The sequence below is a fragment of the Liolophura sinensis genome, chromosome 13 (genome assembly GCF_032854445.1).
Source record: "Liolophura sinensis isolate JHLJ2023 chromosome 13, CUHK_Ljap_v2, whole genome shotgun sequence".
Lineage (NCBI taxonomy): Eukaryota > Metazoa > Mollusca > Polyplacophora > Chitonida > Chitonidae > Liolophura > Liolophura sinensis.
The window spans coordinates 20,771,416-20,791,427 of NC_088307.1; the positions used below are offsets into that span (position 1 = coordinate 20,771,416).

At 38.7% G+C, this 20,012-nt stretch overlaps 1 protein-coding gene across 1 annotated transcript in view; it reads right to left on the bottom strand.

Annotated features, from left to right (window-relative positions):
- Positions 1–16,526, bottom strand: part of LOC135480972 (low-density lipoprotein receptor-related protein 4-like) — a 101,168-nt gene extending 84,642 nt beyond the window's left edge. Inside the window, exon 1 of the mRNA XM_064760902.1 lies at positions 16,327–16,526. Within this exon, the coding sequence (XP_064616972.1) occupies positions 16,327–16,432 (106 nt within the window). The 5' untranslated portion in view covers positions 16,433–16,526. The remainder of the gene's footprint in view (positions 1–16,326) is intronic.
- Positions 16,527–20,012: the final 3,486 nt, after the last annotated feature.

The following is a 20,012-nucleotide window of genomic DNA, read 5'->3' on the forward strand; positions in this document are numbered from 1 at the left end:
ATGTGTTATTGAAACATGGTGTTATTAAATGTGCTATGGATTTCATGAATTTATTTGAACTCCAGAATATTAACATATATGATGGCAGTCAGTTTTATGTGCAGAAAAAACCATAGTGTCTGTAGAAAACCACTGACCTTTGGAAAATCAATAAAAAACCTTCCCATGTGTAATGCACAGATATGTAATAAAAATGTGATACAAATAGTTAAATGGAATTTAGCATGAAGTTAACAGTTGTGACCATCTGTCCTTGAAATATTTTACTTCAACAAATGTTTTTCAAAAAACAACCTAAATGACCTAAAATTTTGCCCCAAAAAGTGCTTTTCAAAAGGCAAACAAATATCACAAAAATATCATTTTTGGTGCTAAAACTTTTCTCTGTAAAATATCATCCCATGTTCCAATTAAACCTCAAAATACCTATCTAAAGTCAATAAAACTCTCAGAATCAGAAAAATTGGCCAAGTTTGTCATGGACGAAATTTAAGTTAGGTATGTTCTATTTTCATTTTTTAACAAAGTCGAAAATTATGACAATGTATGCACCTAAACTGTAGACTAATCCTCGTACAAATTTCAGTGAAATATATACAACTGCACATTGTTGTTTTCTAACACTTTTAACGACTGTACATACCACAGGCACGCCTGGCGATGTACTCAAGAGGTGGGCTTTCTTCACAAACTATTTTAACAACCTTTGTGGCACTATTTAACTAGTATAAAATCAGCACAAGTCTTGTACAGTGACACTAACCTCTGTTCACAGATCTATTTTTCTTACTGCACCAAATCCTTAAAAAAAATCCTACTCCAGACTCATTAAAATATCAACGCTGTATGGAAATACAGAAAAACTCTGAAGATGATATGAAGAGTTAGAACCAGATGTTGGGAATCGGAGAGGTGCCCCTTAATACCCTACCCCCTCCTTGTAACCCCCCCCCCCCAATCCTCACTCAAACCCAGACATGTGCCCATAGTGTGGGAGGTATCACTTGCTCTTCACACAACACTTCACAGTCATTCAAACCTTCAGACATTTTTTGTAACATCTGCATTGAAGCCTGGAACCTTTCACTATCTGGGGTTAAACGAGAAATATTAGCTCCAATTAAAAGCCTTAATAAACTCCCCAATTGTCAGGCAGAATTTGTTTTAAAAAAAAACTGAGAGTAATTTTAGACACTTTGTAAAAATAAAAACCCCTCCATATTCTATAGTTTGTTGCAATCACCGAACATAAATAAGAATTTCAGGAAATTTACAATTTATGTTCACTTATATGTACCTGTAAATATTTCATAAATAATAAGGCTTTTACAGATCAATTTTATGTCTACACAAGATGCGTCTCCAAAGAAAATTCTTTCCGGAGTTTTATGCCATACTCAAGAATATTTCACTAATACACTGACAGCCATCATTGTGGTGGGGAGAAAACCGGGCAAAACCCACAGGAAACCCACACCCATCCACAGACTGTTGGCAGACCTTCCCACTTTGGACCTCAGAGAGAATTAAGCACAAGGAAAATTAAGAAATCTATGTACCTGTAGATTATACTTCTCCATCCTTGGATACATGCCATCGATCCTGGCATGTGTAGGTATATAGTAAGCATGTAGGTCTATAAGTTATAATATCAAAATCTTCACAGTGTGAATGCAGTGCAAATTTTCTATATGCACATTGTGAATGCAGTGCAAATTTTCTATATGCACATTGTGAATGCAGTGCAAATTTTCTATGTGCACATTGTGAATGCAGTGCAAAGTTTCTATATGCACATTGTGAATGCAGTGCAAATTTTCTATATGCACATTGTGAATGCAGTGGAGATTTTCTATATGCACATTGTGAATGCTGTGCAAAGTTTCTATATGCACATTGTGAATGCAGTGCAAATTTTCTATATGCACATTGTGAATGCAGTGGAGATTTTCTATATGCACATTGTGAATGCAGTGCAAATTTTCTATATGCACATTGTGAATGCAGTGCAAATTTTCTATATGCACACTGTGAATGCAGTGCAAATTTTCTATATGCACATTGTGAATGCAGTGCAAATTTTCTATATGCACATTGTGAATGCAGTGCAAATTTTCTATATGCACATTGTGAATGCAGTGGAGATTTTCTATATGCACATTGTGAGATTTTCCCTAGGCACATTCAAATATTTGGGTGTCCTTGTGCATGTATGCGTCCCACCTAAAGTTTCGAACCCTGGTGCAAATAACAAAGGGCAAGACTGACCTGATAAGGTCATCAATGAAAGGGCATGAGAGTAAAGGGTATCCCCCAAAGCACCCACCCCACCCTGCTCTCCCAGTTGCAATCCCCACCCCCACACAAAGTGCCAGGGCAGTGGGAAAACTAATTACAAGGTCTCCATCCTCACTCACATCACCCCCTATGGATGCATGTACCCTACTCTCTCTCCTCCCTGAAAATAAGACTCTACTTCTCCAACCCTGCCCCACTTTCTCACTTCACCCCACCCCACTCCACCCCGCCCTACAGGATTCCTGGGTACATCATTGTTTCTGGGCAACTTGCGATGCATGTACATTTGAAAAGATACACACAGCATGTATAACAGTTTGCTATTTTTTTAACAGGACAGCAGTATGTTATAGATGCTCAAGAGGTGTCATTATCTGAATGACAATGATATGTTGTTTTTGTCTCATTAGCATTTAAAATGCCTTCATATTCATAACTCTGAAGTGATGTCATAGCTGCTGTGAGCCAATCATCAGCACACATTTTAGGCACATGATTAAGGTACCAGAGGTGAAAACAAACGAAATTTAGCCCAGCTACTCAAGATAGGCCTTTAGATTTAGCATGAATTTCTGAAATGTGCTTAACCTTCAAATATTATAGTTTTGTTGTCCTGTAGCTCTTTAAACTTTAGAAATCAGCAAAATTCAGCATTTCACCCATTTATTTGCATGTTATTTATCATCTCCTGGTCTTTACGAAGAACCCGGGTGCTCAAAGTTATGAATGGGTAAACTTTGTTCGTTTTACTCCTACATGTATATGCTATATAGATATAGCAATACTTAGTCTACATATCACACAGATACATTCACAGAATTTGACTTCATTTCTAAAACCTTTTTTTCCTAATTTCTAAAATCATTCTTGGAATCAAAACTTGCAAACAAATGGTTTTAAACACTTTTATATAAGCATAATTTGATACCTGTAGAATTACATTTGGAACATTAATACACCATTTCAGTGATACTCAACATTTCACCACGGTGTCAGCAGCATAGTGCCACAGTGAGCAAAGCAAGTGCGAGATTCAGCGCAGATTCAACAGAATTAAACTGTCACCAACTAACTTAAATTCAAGCCCCTGTTTGAGACGCACTGTGAAATTAAATACTGAAAAAAACTGTCAATATCTAGATGTATTGCATTTTTTAGTGAGACTTCTCCACAATCCCACTGTCATACATGTAAGTGTCCATCCCCCCACCACATAAAAAAAACCTTTATTAACCAGCACAACATTTTTGTACAAAATACTTACATGTACATGTCTTTCATTCATTTAGGGGTAATTTCTCTGCATATACTTCAAGAGAACTGTAAATATGTACGCAAACAAACTTACGAAATGTGTGATTACTTGACCCATAAGGGGAGGTGAAGTTGGCTGTCACCCACACTAACTTCTGTCTGAATACCCAAACCTGTGGCAAAAACCAGCTGGTCCAGATGGGAGTTGGAAAGACTTAGGGATGGGGAGTGGGGAGCAGGGAGGGAGAGGACATTAAGCTTAATAACATCAACACCAGTCTCCAGGAATCCAAGGTGAGTGCCCCCATGCAATAGCAGGGTCAGTCCTCTCTTGCCCACAACACTGCCCATATATATTTGTGTTACAGAATCGCAGTATCAGAGAATAAAAGCAAATAAAAATATGCAAATTAGTATATATATCTTCATACAGGTAAAAAGTTGTTATATATGATGTGGAGAATAGGCTATATGTGAGATAAGTCAAGGAAACCATCTCAGATTACTACATCTTTATATCCCAACTGCTGTTTCGAAATTTCGCTCTCGTAAGAGACGGTATCTCTGAGGAGAACAAAAGTTCAAAACTGCAGTTGGAATATCTTCATAAAAACATGCTACAAACTCAGCGGGAGACTTAAATAATTCAATGCTAATGCAGTATCTCTATTCCAAATATCAAAATTATATTACGGCAATTTTGTGCTTTGTTCAAGGATATATTAAACAAATTTGTGGGCACACCGGCTATTCTATTATTATTATTAGGTGTCATTTAGTCAACCATATGATCCAAATGTGAGGGTGAGTGTGGCTGTTTGTGGGTGTGGGTGTGGGTATGTGTGAGTGTGGTGTGAGACATGTCAGTTTAAATTAATAAATAACCTCCAGTACACCAGCCTTCTGACATGTCAGGAGTACACAGGAAGACTCGCCATATCAATGGCAGCTCACCTCCCTTGCCCACAATATTGTCTACATAATTTCATGAAGGCATTAGGCAACACAAATTTTATTTTGTGTCTTTCAGGAGAGGTGACACTAAATCCTCCAAAAATGGATTCAAAGTGAAAATTTCACCATTTATCTTTTCTGATCCTGTTTTTTTCATTTCTTTCCAATCATGTACATGTCAATTATCCAACATCCTCCGTCCTCCAGTATAGAAAACAAGGATTTATTCTGTCCATAAACAAACAATTTAAATTGGTATGGCCTTAGAGTATCAGGAAATAAGATTACATTTGTGCACATGTATATATGCCATGAAATGAATGACTCATGGTAGACTCCAAATTCGTGGGGAGCCAACATGCATATGTAATTTACATGTCAAAGATTATCTTTTCAAATATACTACAAAACATTTCTAAAAATATTCTCTTTCGGAGAAACTTTGGATGAAATGACGGGTACTGGGTGATGACGCCCCAGGGTATGACATAAACTCGATAGAGTTAATCTGTGAATACGCAGGTATTATTTCATGCAGCTTCTGTGTAGCACAGTACCGCAGTGTCATATGGTGTCATTCTATACATTATATCAGGAGTTACAACGTCAGGAGTCAAAATATGATCAGAGCCATATTATACATGAAACTATGTTAATGTCCATGTCATGTATAGTTTAGAATGTTCTGAACTAAAGATTACTTATCATACCAACAATGCCCCTCCCCCCCCCCCAACCCACTCATCTCCCCAAGAAGAAAATACAAAAAAAAGCTGTTTTATTTTTGGGGGGCAACATTTTCTTCTTACATGGAATACATGCGTGCATATGTGGGGAATTCATTATCATGTGAATGATGCCCCACAATGACGCCGAAGTGGAACAAGGGCTAAATATTACCACACCGCAGTTTCTACGGGGGTTCAGATTTATGGGATCTGCCAGAAAGCTTTTAGGGTTGGGTGCACCACAAAACAAACTGCATCTTTGTGTGACTTTGTAAGAAGCGACAAAGGCCCTATACATATATCAGCAGATATCTCCACATGTATTTGGATTTCCAGTACTTCACCATGCATTTTTTTTTTTATTCTTTCTTTTTCTTCATTTCCCTTTCCCAGCTAATCAAACAGACTAGATAAACAGTTGCTGATGGTCATGTCCAGAGAGACAGATACTGAGGACACAAGGAGATATATAAACACAGGCATATATGTATATATCTTTTAGGCCACTCATAATAAATTTTCGTTTATGAAAAATACATATCTATATATCATTGCTGAAATGAAACGACGATTAACACTATAGGTCCTAGCAAATGTACATGCATCCATGAAGTATCCCACAGGAAGTTTTAAAAAACATATAACTTTTATTTTTTTTGCAAAAGGTATGTGTGAGTGACACAGCATTGTGTTAATTGTTTGGTGTATATAGTAGCCGTGCAAGAATTCCAGATTAGAAATGATTTCTGGAGTTACCACGCATGTCTGAAGAAAGTCTGTTTCCACCTCTCTTCCAAAATAATATTATGTGTTGTGTTTGCTTATTAGCATGGTATAGCCCCATGGTAAATGTGAAAGGAAAAGCTTCCATCTCACAAACCACTAAATAATTCCTAATAAATAAACACCCAGTTTGTAAACTGGAAAATTTTAAGACAAATAAATGTTGACATACACTAATCCTTTGTTTATCAATTAACCATTAATATATAAAGTTTGTAAGCAATCTAGACTATGATACAAGAATGATTAATCCCTTTATATAAATTAACATCTCCTCTCTGGCCGTAAGCAGGAACGTCTTCCAGCAGAGGTTGCTATCCTTCCAGAAAAATGTTAAGTGTCTGAACCAGCATGATACTTATGACCTTTATTCATCTCTAAAAATGCTTTTTTTATCAATGGCAAGATTTTAGATCAATTACAGCAAGTGTAGTCATTTATTTACCTATTTAATTATTAATATTATGACTCATTCGTGATTATTAGTTCATTAGTTTTACACCATGGGAACAAAATAGAACATTACAGAAGAATTTATTCAGTATGGCCTGGGCTGGGCAGGGAGCTGCACAGAGATAGTGCAGAAGATGAAATTGTACCTCGCTCTCATACCTCATTTGCTCCCCTGCACCCGCTCAGCTCTCCCACCCCCCGCCCCGCACCAACTCTGACACTTATTTCCCGCTCGCCCAGGTGTTCGAGCATCGTGTACCTACAAAGAGGCTTCAAATCGCAGCCCACACTAAAATAAACCTCCTGTCAACCTGAGCTAGTCACCTATGGCTAACTATGCGGGATGCCAAGAAGAGGTGAGGCTGTAAAAAAAAACGAAAACGAAAAGGCAAGCCATTGGAACAAAGACACAGGGATTATAAATACTCTTCGAACAAACACTTCTTCATTTATATAATCTCCGACCCCAAAGCCCCAAAGCTAATAATGAGTCATGAGCTGTTAGGCCACCAATAGTGCTGTGTCTAAGTTCAGAGAAGATATATGTATACATGTACAAGCTAGAACATTGTCTGCAACATCATTATCTTCACAGTTAAAGATACTGACCCTGTCATTATCACCTGCCATTTTGTTTTGTTTTTCCTCAGGCTTTTTCCCTGTAATTAAGGTTTTCAAATTTTAACCTGTCAGTGACAAGGTCAGTGCATTTCCTGTTTCTATTACAAGCGATCTGCCTTTTAAAATGTGAACAACTAAATGGCAGGAAGTTGCAAATGTCAAATTCTACTCGAAAATGCTTAAAATAGTGCTTGTCCACAAAAGGATAGATGTTGATTACAAATGTACCTGAATGACCATAAATTTCGTCCATGACTAACTTGCTCATGTTCCCTAATTGTGAGAGTTCTGATGACCTCAGGAAGGTGTTTGGGGGTTTGCTTAAAACATGGGTTGATATTCTACTGTTTCAGCACCAAAAAAAATATTTTATAACATTTATTTGCCTTTAGGGTATTTAGGGCATATGTACAAACAGATTTCCTAGTTTGAGCACTTGAATTATTTGAATAAAAAAAAGTATACTGTAGTATATATTGACACTAAATCAACAGCCCTAATATTTGTCGGTAGCCACAAAAGTTTACACCTATTAAAGTATTAGTAATAAATTTGTTGAGGCTACAAATGTGTACATGTATATCCTTCATGTACAACTACATGAACATCTGAGCTAATTGTTCAACCTTTTCGCAGGTCAAGAGCAATTTTCAGAGGAATTTAGGCACATTTTTAATTTGATTTTGGTGACAAAACTACTCTGGTTGGACTGGCCAATTTCAAGGCTTCACAAAAAGTACAAGTTTGTCAGTACCATAACTGCCTCAACCTTTCACATATGAAAGAGCAAATTCCTGTGTGATTTATGCAGCTTTCTGATTTGCTTTCAGAGACAAATCTACATTGGTTGGATTCACCAATTTTCAGGACTTCACACAAAGTATAATTCTATCAGTTTATGCAGAGTGATTTTCTCAGAACATATTTGAATGACTACTTAAAACATGAGCCTCCCTTCTGTCCATCAAGACTGCTGAAATTCAACTTCAGCTGCAAATGTAGCCAGTCATAAAGAATACAACTTGTCTGGGCCATACCTAGCTGAGTTTCAAGATGGCTGACACACTAGAGGCAGCTATGATCTCTGACCTGGACCTGCAGGACAGCTTCTCAAAATTTTTTTTCAGAGGACCTACTGTAGTGCACAAAACATCATGAGTAGAGTGAGAAATCTGTTAACTCTAAGAAAAGATTCACAACTGGGGTGAAAATGCGATTTCAAACTACCTTTATCAGCACCAACCTGTAGATACCCTGCAGAAAGAGCAATCAGGCAACAGTTTGGGAAAACAATGGTGGAATTAGAGCTTCAACTCCCCAAGCCGGTAAAACTCACCAGGACTTGGCTATCACATCTGAGCCAAGAACGGATTTTCATCCCCTTCCACTGGAGAGCTCTACCAGTTTTTCTCACCTGCCAGGTGTATCAGACTGCTCATGTAAGATTTGCTTTGATCACCTTTAAAAAGGTTAATCAAGAACTGCAGTCTTAAAGGAAGATCAGCCTGAATTATATTCTGAGCATCTCAGATCAAGAAAAATGAAACCAGAAATAACCTCCAGTGGAACACAGACAAAACCAATACCATGCAGCCAAAGGAGTGAGTGAGTGAGTGCATAGGGTTTAACGTCATACTTAACAATTTTTCAGTCATATGACGACGAAAGGAATCCTTAGAGTGCATGTAATGTGCCTCCTTGTTGCAGGGCGGATTTCCACTGCTCTTTTATCTAGTGCTGCTTCACTGAAATGACTTACCGAAGGCAGGTAAGCCACCCCGCCCGAGCCATTATACTGATCCAGCTGTGTAAAGGCAAATAAATGTTATAAAATATTTGGTTGGTGGACTATCCCCCTTCATGCTGAACACCAAGTGAGGAAGTTACAACTTCCTCTTTTAAAGTCTTAGGTATGACTTGACCCAGGATTGACCATGGATCTACCGTTCCTGAAGCACACACTCTACTATCAGTGCTATCAGGGCCAGTCACCCCATGGTCAGTTACCACACAGTCAACATCCCTGTCAACTGACACAAGTACACAGCGTGCCAACAACCCTGGAAATGACTGTGACTTCAGTGTTGTAATCGCCAAGTCACTAACTATGTTGCTTCACCTACAAACGATCATGAAGATGTACTTGAACATCCAAGTCCCTATACTGCTGTGTGCAAGACAACACAACCACCAACTGGTTCTTCAATTCTTTCAAGGCATTAATTAACTCTGAGAGCTTAACAAACAGACAAGAGTGCACACATGCAGGGGAACAACCATACAGGACACCAACCTGCTAATCAATAAACCAGGTATGCTTCAAAACACAGACACAGTCATTCTGCAGGTTGGAACAAATGATAGCAGTCAGCCATGAGGTGTCTATAAATGATTATGCAAACAATGCAGTGCAGAGCATGTAAAGATTTCAACGAAAATCTTTTCCACCAAGACTTAATAAATCTTTATCTGACTGTGAATGAATGGTCAAATCTGTTCAAAGATGTTCTAAATAAATATGCTTCCTTGAAAACAAGACGACTCAAATACCTTTCCAAACTGTCACGGGTTACAGAAGACATTCTAAATTTCATGCATCAACAAGATATGCAAATGAGGCAAATCACAAACACTGGAAAAATAAAGTGAAAAATAAAATTGCTTGTGCAAAGAAGCTACAAGTTGCAAATGACTTGAAAAAATGCATCTTCTACAAATAGAATCTGGAGATGTTGAGAAAATGTAATCTTAAGCAAAAGATTCCACAGTCTGATGCTATAAATACTGATGGCAATGCAATAAATGATCCAGCTAAAATCAGCCATATTTTCAATACCTTTGTCTCAAATTTAGCCCAACATTTGATGGGTATTAGTAATATAAACAAGGGAACAGTTTTGTTCAGAGTCTTGAAAAACTCAGGGAACAAAGTTCAGAAATAGTTCCTTATGATACCTCTTACTCCATACCAAATGTCTCATATGTTTTCTGTATTGCAATACCTTATAAACTTTGATAAAAATAAGGCCAGTTGTCTAGACAATATCAATGCTAGATTTCTTTCATCAGCTGCTCCCATTATTGCAAAATCTTTGACCATGCTAATGAACAAATGTCTTATAACTAGTTCTTTTCCCAAATATGTGGAAAATTGGTAAAGTTATCCCTCTCCAGAAAAAGCTGTCCACAGGAAAAAGTTGAAAACTATCATCCAATACCTGTCCTACCCACTGTTTCAAAATCATTGAACGACATGTACATGACAGTTTATAGGAATATTTTTTCAAATTTTACATTATTCCATGACAATCAATCTGGTTTTCACTCCTTGCACTTTTGTGAAAACTGCAGAATGGCTGAACACTGGTGTACGGCTGTAGATAATGGGGAAGTTATTGGAACAGTATTTGTGACTTCAAGAAGCATTCGATACTGTTAATCAAGATATAGTACTTAAAAAACTTAAAGCATACAAATTTCACTCAACCGCTCATTCTTTTGTCCAGTCATACCTATCTAAAAGGACAATGGAAGGTTGTTGCTGCAGGAGAAATGTCCGTTGCTATGGATACTAGTCCGGAGTCCCGCAAGGATTCATACTGGGAGCTTTACTTTTTATACCATATATAAATGAACTACCGTTATTCATAAAAGACAGTGACAATTCTAGTGACAACTTGCTGATGACACAACGGTATACTGCTCCTCCAGCAATATGTCTGACATTGAGCGCCACATAAACAGCGGTGTGGAGCGACAAAAACTTCATCTCATTAATCCCAAAAAATCTAAATATGTGATACTGGGCTCCAGGCAACCGGCAGCAGTTATCAAACATGTCACTAATGAACCAGTCACTAATGCTAAACTGCTTGGTATTTATATTGATGAACATCTTTCCTGGAAAACACAAATTAAAAAAAGCTTAAATTGTTAGGGATTCTACGAAGGAAGAAAGCTCTTCTGACATGTCACTGTAGTGATACTTTCTATAAGTCTTACGTTCTTCTTCACTTTGATTACTGCTGTTCAGTATGGGGAAACTATTCAGTTAAACACAGAGAAAGTATAGTCAAATTAGAGAAAAGAGGTGCTTGTTTTGTTCTACAAGAAACCATAAACACATCTGAAAGAACTTTCCTTTCAAGACTAAAATTGATGCATTTTAATGAAAGGGTAAACTACAAAATTCTTTGTATCATCTATAAAGCATTACATAATCTCTGTTCAAACTATATTAAACAGCTTTTCCCTCCACACAAACAGCTGCACAATATTGTTTTCGGATCAACACGACACAATATCTATCTCCCTCAGGCAAGGGCAAATTACACGACGGAAAGTTTTACACATATAGGCATCAAACTATGAAACTACCTCCATATCCATGTGTAAAATTACCAATCAAATCAAATCAAATCCATATTCATGTAAAGAAGCCCCTCCTCTGTCAAGCTTTTAGTCACGCTACTTGAAATCACAGTCAGATAACAAATGAAATGTACATACTTTATGCTTTCACTGTATCAACCATCGAGACAAAACCCCATCTCTCTTAACTTTACTTGTTCAGAGTCCAAATGTGATAAGTTAAGGCATAAAATACAACTTTTTTTCTCCCTTTGTACTTTAGATGTTTTATTATTATTATATAAAATCTTTTCACAAGGCTATGTTCCTGTAACACTCTTGCAGGCATGTGCATTGTTCAAACCAGACAGGAGATGGGAAAGGGGCCATCTCCCACTACTTGGTTTGTTTCTCTGTACATGTGTGTAGGGGGTTCCAGCCAGCAGGGGAGCAGGAAGGGGTCAGTAATGGGCCGTCTCCCACTACCTTACTTCTCCTGCTGGATGGGACAGTTGCAGGGGCAGCACTATTGTTTGTGGTGTTTGGTTTTTTGGTATGTATGAATGTATATAGCTTCTCTTTTCAAACTATGTGATGCTTCATCTCGTTTTATATATATTGATGTATTTTTTTATTGGACTGAGAAGTATGTTCCCTAAATATTGTTTTCCATGTGAAAACCTTTGGAAAGAACAGTTTCATAGTAAATTTCGATAAATAAAGATATTATTATTATCATTATATCATTATATAAAAAGATTTGTTTGCATCATTAACTATGCAAGCTTCGAAAAACTGTGGAAATCATTTCCCTGCAACCCACAGTAGTTGAAATGTAGTTCAAAAGGTTGAAGAATTAGGGTACATTCAAACCTAGATCTCAAATTTTGAAACCAAGTGTTTCTGGGCATTATTAAAAAATTCTTTCATGGGGTATCCAACCCTATCAGAAAAAATACCATCTATCAATAGAGAAATTTTCTTCCTTATGCATGATCAAGGATATAAAGATTTTACAGAAATTAACTGAAAAGATACACAAATTTAAAAAAAAGAAAAAAGAAATCCATTAAATAAAGATTAAAGATTTATAGGGTCATCGGAGGGTTGGACAGGTTACCCTCAAACAAACATAGTTTCAATGATGGGCTAATTTCCAAGTTTTCTCTCCTTTCCCACACTTTTCCACGTTAAAGTCTTCAGATTAGGGTGTCTTAAACACACTGACTAAACCTACAAAGTTTGAAAGCTGTGCATGCGCTTTTCTGGGAAGCGTAATGAAATGATGAGCCAAGCTAATGGAAAAATTTACACCATGGAAATGGGGAGAATCTCCATACCTTTGGTTTATTACTGATGACTGGCGGCAGTTTAATTTTGGGGTTGGTGGGGGTTGGGGGGTTGGGGGGGAGGGACATGCAACATTATTAAGATGAATGATGGCAGACTTATTGAGCCAACAAAAAGAACATACATATAATTATCACAAAAATGTATGGTTTGAAAACAGTAGCCTGCACTGTTTCTGATGCATGTACCTACTAATAAAGTGTGAAATTACTTAGTAGACCCTATGAGTAATAAGCAATGTATAAAGAATAAAGTTGTATTAACATTAAGTTCTTTGCTTGTCTGTTTTTTGGAGACTATCCCTAACTAATGCTTTTTAATCAACGTGAAGTAAATCTCCAAGCTCTCTTATTAACAAACAAAAAGTTGATCTTGTACAGGAAATAACTTGGGTACAAGCCAGCATAATCTGTACAGCAGTTGTATCAGAAAATACCGGTCAATTCAGAATGGTCATTTGCATTCTAATGACCAGTCTTCCCACGCAATTGTCTGGGTCATTTATCTTGACCAGTTAATTCCATTATGTGTGCAGCGTTTGTGGGATATTTCGTGGCCGGGTTTTCAATAGAAACACAGAACAAATCTATCAAGGATACTAACACAAGAGATGTGGGTAAAGTACATGTTCCGGAAACGGAAATTATCACAAAACAAACCGTAGCGGACAAGGACGTAGAATTTCTGACAACTGTCCAGCTAAGCCTGTTGTAGTAGCTCAGGCACTTGGTGTCTGCCCAAAAGTCATTGTAAGTCCGTGCTAACCAGCATCTTCTTATCCAGTTACACAACGAAGCACAAATCAAAACTCATCAAATAAGCATTGATCAAAACTCATCAAATAAGCACTGATCAAAACTGATTAAATGAGCACTGATCAAAACTGATCAAATGAACACTGATCAAATGAACACTGATCAAAACTGATCAAATGAGCTCTGATAAGATTACAGCAGCAAAAGTGCTTCATATGTGTACCTACTTACTGATTTATGTTTTAATTTTTTTTGCTTAATAAACCTTGTCCTAAATTATGCAAAGAGGAAGTGAAAATTATTTCCAGCGTAAGGAGCAGAAGTCTACACATGTACTATTAATGAAAAGGATCACTTGGCCAAGTAGTATAATGGTTTCTACCAGAAGTTCATCAAACCTACAGCCAACACTTTCATTGACCAATGAGCTACCAGGTTCTGCTGACTTATTCAACCACTGTCACTGCAGTAAGGAGGTTACCAGATACCAGTGAGGTGAGTGTGTACTTTCCTCCAGCGGTTTCCACTTGAGGTAACCCGCTGGTGGTTTCCTTCAAGAGGTCTTCCCGATGTTGTTACCCCCCTCCTCCACCCTCAAACCTACATCCAACACTTTCATTGACCAATGAGCTACCAGATTCTACTGATTTATTCAACCACTGTCACTGCAGTAAGGAGGTTACCAGATACCAGTGAGGTGAGTGTGTACTTTCCTCCAGCGGTTTCCACTTGAGGTAACCCGCTGGTGGTTTCCTTCAAGAGGTCTTCCCGAGGTTGTTACCCCCCTCCCCCACCCTCAAACCTACAGCCAATCCTTTCATTGACCTATGAGCTACCAGGTTCTGCTGATTTATTCAACCACTGTCACTGCAGTAAGGAGGTTACCAGATACCAGTGAGGTGAGTGTGTACTTTCCTCCAGCGGTTTCCACTTGAGGTAACCCGCTGGTGGTTTCCTTCAAGAGGTCTTCCCGAGGTTGTTACCCCCCTCCCCCACCCTCAAACCTACAGCCAATCCTTTCATTGACCAATGAGCTACCAGGTTCTGCTGATTTATTCAACCACGGTCATTGCAGTAAGGAGGTTACCAGATACCAGTGAGGTGAGTGTGTACTTTCCTCCAGCGGTTTCCACTTGAGGTAACCCACTGGTGGTTTCCTTCAAGAGGTCTTCCCGAGGTTGTTACCCCCCTCCTCCACCCTCAAACCTACATCCAACACTTTCATTGACCAATGAGCTACCAGGTTCTGCTGATTTATTCAACCACGGTCACTGCAGTAAGGAGGTTACCAGATACCAGTGAGGTGAGTGTGTACTTTCCTCCAGCGGTTTCCACTTGAGGTAACCCGCTGGTGGTTTCCTTCAAGAGGTCTTCCCGAGGTTGTTACCACCCTCCCCCACCCTCAAACCTACAGCCAATCCTTTCATTGACCAATGAGCTACCAGGTTCTACTGATTTATTCAACCACTGTCACTGCAGTAAGGAGGTTACCAGATACCAGTGAGGTGAGTGTGTACTTTCCTCCAGCTGGTTTCCACTTGAGGTAACCCACTAGTGGTTTCCTTCAAGAGGTCTTCCCAAGGTTGTTACCACCCTCCCCCACCCCACCCCCACCCCCAACCCTCCATCAATAGGTTTCCTCCTTAAGGTTTTCCGACAGTTTCACCCTGGCTCTTCCCAGTTTCCTCAAATAGCAAACCTGACTATCATCAAACATGTATAGGGGCCTATTTGAGTAATTGAATATAACAACATTAAAAACAAAGCTGTAGTATGTGGGGGGGGGGAGGGGGTGGAGGTGTTAACAGTTCAAATCTGATTGCTGTTCAGGTGTTTGATGAAAATCACCCTTGGATACTAATAAAACATAAATCTTGTTCAAAAAGGGCAATAAGATATTTTTCCAGAATTGTCATCCATAAAGAGAGTAATAAATGGGGCATTTTTAAATTTAAAAATCCCTTCAAATGTACATCACATTTACATTTACAATTCTTATATTTATTTGATGCTATAAGATTCTGGCATGTCATATTTTATAGTGTTTTAATTCTATTAATTACTGCACATGGAAAAGCAGAACATTCATTTGAGTGATTTATATACAATATATTGTGTAGAATATATTAAAGATATACCATCACTCTTCAAATAGCCAAATGTTATCTTCTTACTCGTTTTTTTTTTTATCCAGCCGTACATGGGAAGGTATGGCAGCAACCTGTGGATGGTCGTGGGTTTCCCCTGCGCTCTGCCCAGTTTCCTCCCACCATAATGCTGGCTGCAGTTGCATAAGTGAAATATTCTTGAGTACGGTGTGAAACTCCAATCAATCAAATCTTCTTACTCGTTTTTATAGCTTTCATTAGATCACAGCTTTGTAATGTATGTGTGCCAACATCTGTCAGATGCAAAAGTATATATGCAATATGACAGTGTTTTAATTGGGTTTGGGGGAATCGCACTTGATTCCTGGTCACTGCCCACATGCTATTTAAGGTCAGAGCTCATTATTTATATTTTACCAAACATTTTCAAAAAAGTGAGATTATGATAAAATCTACCCAAAATAATGATAATGAAAAATGAAAATTGTTTTGCCACCCCTACCATGCGGTTCTCTAAAATATTGTGAGTGACGTTAATTGTAAGTTTCATTGATTCACACGTTTACACAAGTTCATACTATAGACACTTCTATATAACACAACATATTTAGAGATGTAGGTATAGAAGGTAGGGATATCAGTTAAGTCATACCGGTACACTTATACACCTACCTGCATAGGCTGAGTGGCAGAATCCAAGCATCAACGTTGTTATGGAAACTAGCAAATCGCGCATCCTTCTCCGACAACGTGCAGGACCACGTATCAAAGTGCCCATGCTTGAATCCTTAGCATGAAATGAAAAATTGAATTCCAGTGCTGCCTATTAAAAGTTAGAATAGATCCGTATAGTGACAGAGAAACTGGTAGCTGAACGTTAGCAACTAACACCAGTACCTTCCCAAATGGACTTTGGCTTGGATTTCGGCCGAGTTTCACCTCCCACAAGCAATCTGCTCCGAGATAGTATCGGAATAACGGAACATTAGCGGCCAGCGACTGGCCAGCCAGTCCTCGCTCTCGCGTGCAAGCCTCTGGAGCTAGTCTAAACTTCTCTCGCCTCTCCACTCGCCTCTCTAATTTTCCGATAACCGCACGGTGTGTTCTCTCCCCAGCTGCTATGATAACTGAGCTTCGGTACCAGTTCAGTGCCACCAGACACAGTCTATGGTAAAACTGCGGTGAACCAGCATCCCTTTTAGACCGCAACCGATATGTACCCTAGCTATTTCTCAACGACAGCAAATGGTACATGCGTTATGGACTGGCCGACCTCCGCATCCAGTTAGAATAACAACCGACACCGCCGCGTGCGGGCCTAAAATCTATGCCTCACGATAACCGTGTATTCTAGAATCTTACATGAACATCGGAGCAGACTCTCCATTCGTGACAGCTTTCAGTTTTCACACTAAAATAAATTAATACGCCTACAAGGTAGTGCCACTTAAGCATTGCAATGATGAAATTACACACGTGCGTCTTATTTCTGGTCAGTTCTCCAATGTCGACAAGCAGCATAGGATATAGTGCCCTACGACATGATGATCCGGTTTCAAAACCTGCCAAGAACAGGGATTAATTTGTAAGATTTTTTTGGCACTCCAGTTTCCTTCACCCAAAATAATGAACACCACTGTATGAGTGATAAATACTAAAATATGACGTCACACAACAATGAAATAAATAAGTATAAGCTACCATATAGATACTTCATCTACCTGTATTCAAAATATAAAAGGTTAGACCTTCAGCATAAACCAGAAAAGCAACAACACTGCGATAGATGATAAATTGTCACACGCAACCGGTGAAATCCGGCCTCATGTCAGTTTATCTTAGTTAAGATATTACTCTAACTTTTCCGGTGTAATGGTTGAAGGATTTGAGTACGTGGGTCAGATCAGGTTTCGAACTCGGGTCTCAGCAGCCGAGGTCCAGCGGTTTAGCTACCAACTGAGCTAATGGGTATTCCCATGCAATGTCTACTGCCAGCATAAGCACTGGAAGGCTGCTCTCGTTATACCGGTATGATTTCGACAACCGGTAATATTGATGCGTTGTAATATAACAACATTAATGTGACAATGCAGAGGGAGGCTAGACTTCGTACGTGATGCTAATAAAGATTAGACATCTAGGGCAGATTCCTGGTGCTGTTTACAAACAAAACGTTAACAACTGATGTTTTGTTTTTACGCGTGCAAATTCCTTTAAGTTATTAAGTTGCCAAAGCGGTTGCCAACGTCATGTATTCGGTATGTAATTAAGTAGAATTTAAATTTAAATTGATTTAAATAATTAGGGTTTTCACAAGCGGTGATCTAAACAGTTGAACTGACAGTTTGCGTGTGTGCTAGATATGCTATTTCACTACAACATGCACAGTTAGATGGAGATACGTACAGTACGTTCCTCTAAGGAGGTACACGTAGACGACCCCCCTCCCTCTAATTAGGCCTATAAATACCTCTATCTGTGGCCCTCATGTTCAGTTGGGGAATGGGCGTTTTTGAAATAGGATACTTATTATATTAATTACCTATGTTAACGACTTAACGAAGGCTGTGATTGTCTGTCTTGTGTTGTAAACTGATAGTTATTCCCATAGCTGAAAGCCTATATATGTGTCAGTACACTCGCCACGCCTCGAGTGGACTCGCACGGTCAATCTGCATCCTAAATGTAACCAAGATGCAGTACATCGCCGCTTGGTCATGTTTCACACGCATGCTATGCGCAGAAAACAGATTTCACTGTAATACAGAACATTTTTCTTTATAATCGACAATAATACACTGTATTTATTTTCTCAAAGTTTTCGCACTCCAAAAAAAAAGCTTTTTAGATATATATGCATCAAGTATTGGGGTCTCTTTCTTGATCGTTAAAGCGCTGACCGGAAGCGAATATCGGGTCCTTGACCAGTGGGGTCATGTGTTCGAATCTAGAGTGCTCGCTCAGTGTAGCGTACTCCGGCTGTTCTAGTTAAATTCTCCATCCAACCGCATGTATGTAAGTTAAACCTGACTGTCATTATAAAAGTGAAATTCTCGAGCACGGCGATAAACACCAATCACTCATTATAAAATATACTTAAATCGCGTGCGGGGCACAGTGTATGGTTTATAGAGACGCATGTTGAAGATTTTTCCATGCACCCCATAAACTAACCCTTTGTCACATTAGTCCGATAAATCGCTGTGTTTTTCAATCAGGATTTACTGTCCTCCAAAACCTTGGTCTCGCCGCAGTTCGGGTTGGTTTTCGCCGAGCAAGGTTCGAATCTACAGCTTGCAGTTGAACCCGGTGCCAGGAAACTTCCTAAGTTCAATAAATCATTTAAGTCAGACGTAAGTTAATCCGATCCAGTGCTGTTAAGTCACACTACATAAGAATAGTGTGATATATGTTTCTTAGGTTTGTAAGGAACATGCATGGATGATGGCGATTGGCGTTGGTTTACTCTGGGCATTACGTTTATCCACCAATGAACCACCCATAAGCCTGACCTCCGTAATACACATCAGTGAAAAGTTTTTGAGTACAGTGTTCAACAGCTTTCTGTCAAATTGTGAAATGAACAAGCTCTCTGAACCTATTCTACCTCCATGCTCTCTGGAAGTATATTGCACAATCACCAAGTACCCACTCACTCGAAGCCCGCCTGAATATTAGTATTACAAGCTATTTGTCCATGTCCAGACTAGGGGGTGGGGGAGGGCGGAACGGCCATAACTTTGTTGAAAATAGACAAAATGACCCCGAAACTTGATCGGTAGGTTGTCATGGTGATGCCATGTGCCAAGTTTCAATTCGATACGATGGGCCATTCTGGGGGAAAAAGTGTCCGGCAAACTGATTGGTGACAGGCTGGCGGACCGACAGACGAGGCGTGTACTGTATACAGTCCTATCCGGCACCGGCAGGAGACTAATAAAAAGTTGTGCAATAAATGAATATCACAATGTATACTAATGCACGGAGAATATGAAATACATGACGAAATAAATTAAAACTATTCAAATTACGCCCTTTTAGCCTAGATGCCAAATTAACATGTATGTTGTTTTTTTTTACTTATCTGTTTAGTTGATTTGAGGTTTTGGGGTTTACTCAAGAATATTACACTAATATTACTCTGGTGGCCAGCAGTATGGTGTGAGGTATCTCTAAAAATAGAGTTATAAATACATGAATGTGGGTAATGTAAAAAAAAGCATGTTAATTTAATAAGCCTTTTTGGATGTACCTTTTTAACAACAACAGTTTCTGAGCGCCAGCGAAAGAATTTTTGATGAACGCATCAAATATATAATAATGTATTACTGATGCATACAAAAAACTAGAACTAAAGC